This window comes from Brassica napus, chromosome C6 (genome assembly GCF_020379485.1).
Source record: "Brassica napus cultivar Da-Ae chromosome C6, Da-Ae, whole genome shotgun sequence".
Classification (NCBI taxonomy): domain Eukaryota; kingdom Viridiplantae; phylum Streptophyta; class Magnoliopsida; order Brassicales; family Brassicaceae; genus Brassica; species Brassica napus.
This window is the reverse complement of record NC_063449.1, coordinates 44105203-44107706: the sequence shown is the minus strand read 5'-3', so window position 1 is coordinate 44107706 and position 2504 is coordinate 44105203. Positions and strand designations below refer to the sequence as shown.

General features: G+C 35.9%; 1 protein-coding gene across 1 annotated transcript; it reads right to left on the bottom strand.

Annotated features, from left to right (window-relative positions):
* Positions 1 to 1682: 1682 nt before the first annotated feature.
* Positions 1683 to 2504, bottom strand: LOC106405187 (kunitz trypsin inhibitor 2-like). The gene has a single exon (XM_013845774.3). It carries the CDS (start codon positions 2457 to 2459, stop codon positions 1803 to 1805), a length of 657 nt encoding a protein of 218 aa, XP_013701228.1. The 5' UTR covers positions 2460 to 2504; the 3' UTR covers positions 1683 to 1802.

Below are 2504 nucleotides of genomic sequence, written 5' to 3'. Positions count from 1 at the left end.
GGTGGTTATTGGGAGAAGATGCGGTAATAATCATAACTAATCTCCATTGAAAAATAAATTCGTTAGGTAAGCTTCTCTTTTGAAATCCAAAAATAATATAATTTTAAATTTGGGGCTTTAACTTCTTTTTTTGACACTTTCGTAATTTTGACAAATGTAGTCGAGAAGACCAACAAGTTATATTTGTTGAATCTTTTGTAATTTTAACAAATGTAGCTGAGAAGACCAACAACTAAAATAGCAGGGACAAATACACTTGAAGAACATCATGATACAGAGGGAGAGAACAAAACGATCTAATTAATCTATTTAGATTAAAATTAACAAGTAGACCCTCTTTATACTCTCTCTCTATTCTTGATCTTAGTAATATTTGTCAACCTTGTGGGGAAACAATATTACTTGAAGTATATTCTCCAACAAAACGTCTTTCCTAAGTCGCTTATGAAGCAAGTAAGCAAGCACGGTAGCCAAAACCCTAATCCATGTTGAGGGGAAAAGGCTCACAAAAGACTCGCCAACAAAAAAACGAAATTTAGAAGACAAAGAACTAGAATATAGCCATATAACTCATATATTAAGGTGTTCTATATATATTGATAATTTAGTCATCTTGATCGATGTAGGAGCGGAGGAGCATGGTGACACAGCGGCGGAGTATATATAGACGGGCACGATGCTGTTTCCCTAACGAAGAGCATTTGGTCGTGAAGCTATTAATTCTTGTTTTGGAATTAGAGTTTTTCTTTGCCGGAAACTCAGCCATGGACTTTAAATTCATTCGTCTGATAATTCTAAGTATGAGGATATAACTATATATATACACGTCTGTTCTTGAATTTGGAAATGACATAGAAAATGGAGCTAGTGAATAATGATAAGGGCTAAAAGAGTATCGTAGAGATCAAGAAACCGCTGATTTTCTTGGATATGAAGGAATCTCAAAGACGCTGAATGTGGTCTGATTTTGGCCTCGACAAATATCTCGCCGTTCGAGAACGAGATTTACTTGCAAGTTGTAACATATAACGTCAAAAGATTTAATCATATAATTCATTATATATATCATACACTTGTAAAAAAAAACCATACACTTGTATATGAAAAAAAATTACGATGCGTCTGCCTACATATGTAACTTTGACTTCCGGAATTTTTAGTATTCTTTTTTTTTTTTTTTCTCATTGTATATTAGTTCTTTTTAAGTATGTTTTAATCGAGAAGTTTAGTTGATGTTGATGTATGTCAACGAGATGTCGAACAAAGAAGTTTCTAGGAAGATTTGTGTACAAAAAGTATCTATCTTTGCACCCTTTTTGGCCTCGAACAAGGTACATGTTCCTGGTTTCTGGTAAGATTGGCCTAAATCCCAGTTGATTCGGCCGCAAGAGATATACTAACGTCAAAAGCTCAAAAGGCTCAAAAGTTAAATTATTTTGGTTTTGAATGGTTTGCTTTATGCTTGTAGCTTCTGAATACGTACACTTTTGAAAATTGATGATTAAGCGGGGAATCAATGTGCCGGTTTAACAAAACCTTCATGAAAATTATTTGTTAGATAGACTCAATGCCTAGTCTCACAATGATTTACGAATATACTTGAAAATAAATAATTTTAGAATTCCATTTAAGTTTGATGGGTTACTTGACTTCAAACAGAATTAAGAATATTGGATATCGAATTTTATGTTTGAAAACATAATTTTATTTATTTTATTTATTCTGACGGGTATTAAATTATCTCAACCCCCTTATTTTTGGTCATGGGCCGGGTTTTAAGGTTTTACATTACATGGTCTTGATTAGTAGAATGGGATCATCCTTAGACCTAACTTCTCAACACGAGATGTAGCATCTTTAACTTTGATGAATTTGACGAATATGGTCTTAGCCACATCATTGGTGAGAACTAGAACTTGTTGTGGTGTAGTTCCCAATAGTGGGATGGATCCAACGTTTCCGGCAGAAGTGGTCAATTTGTAAATGTTTGTTCCATCTTCTTCTCCGACTTTCTCTATCTTAAACCGGCTATTTGGTTCCTCAGGTCTACCACCGATGAGAATTGGAGGCTCAATGATATACCGTGCTTCATAGACTTCCCAGAACTTGGATAGCTCCTTACAGTCGTTGGACTTGAACTCGATGGTTATACTGAAATTTGTTTTGACAACTTCTAATGGCGTGATGAACCCCGGTGGATATGCTATGCTAACTGGCACTCCCGGTTCTCCCGTAAATGTTTCGCTAATACCACGTGGTTCACAAAAGGGATTTATACCAGCAAGTGGAGCAAGACTACCGCCGTTAATCCCGTTACTGATCGGTTGTATGTAGTATTGTTCTTTGAGTCGAACTTCGTTCCCATTGCTGTCCCTTACCGATTCTTCTCCGTGGGTGCAGACAGCTGCAGCCAACAGGAGAATGAGGAGAAAAGAGGCCAATGATGTCATGATTGCCATTGTTTTTCTTTGTTTGTTTGAGTTGAGTTATAGAGATCATACACA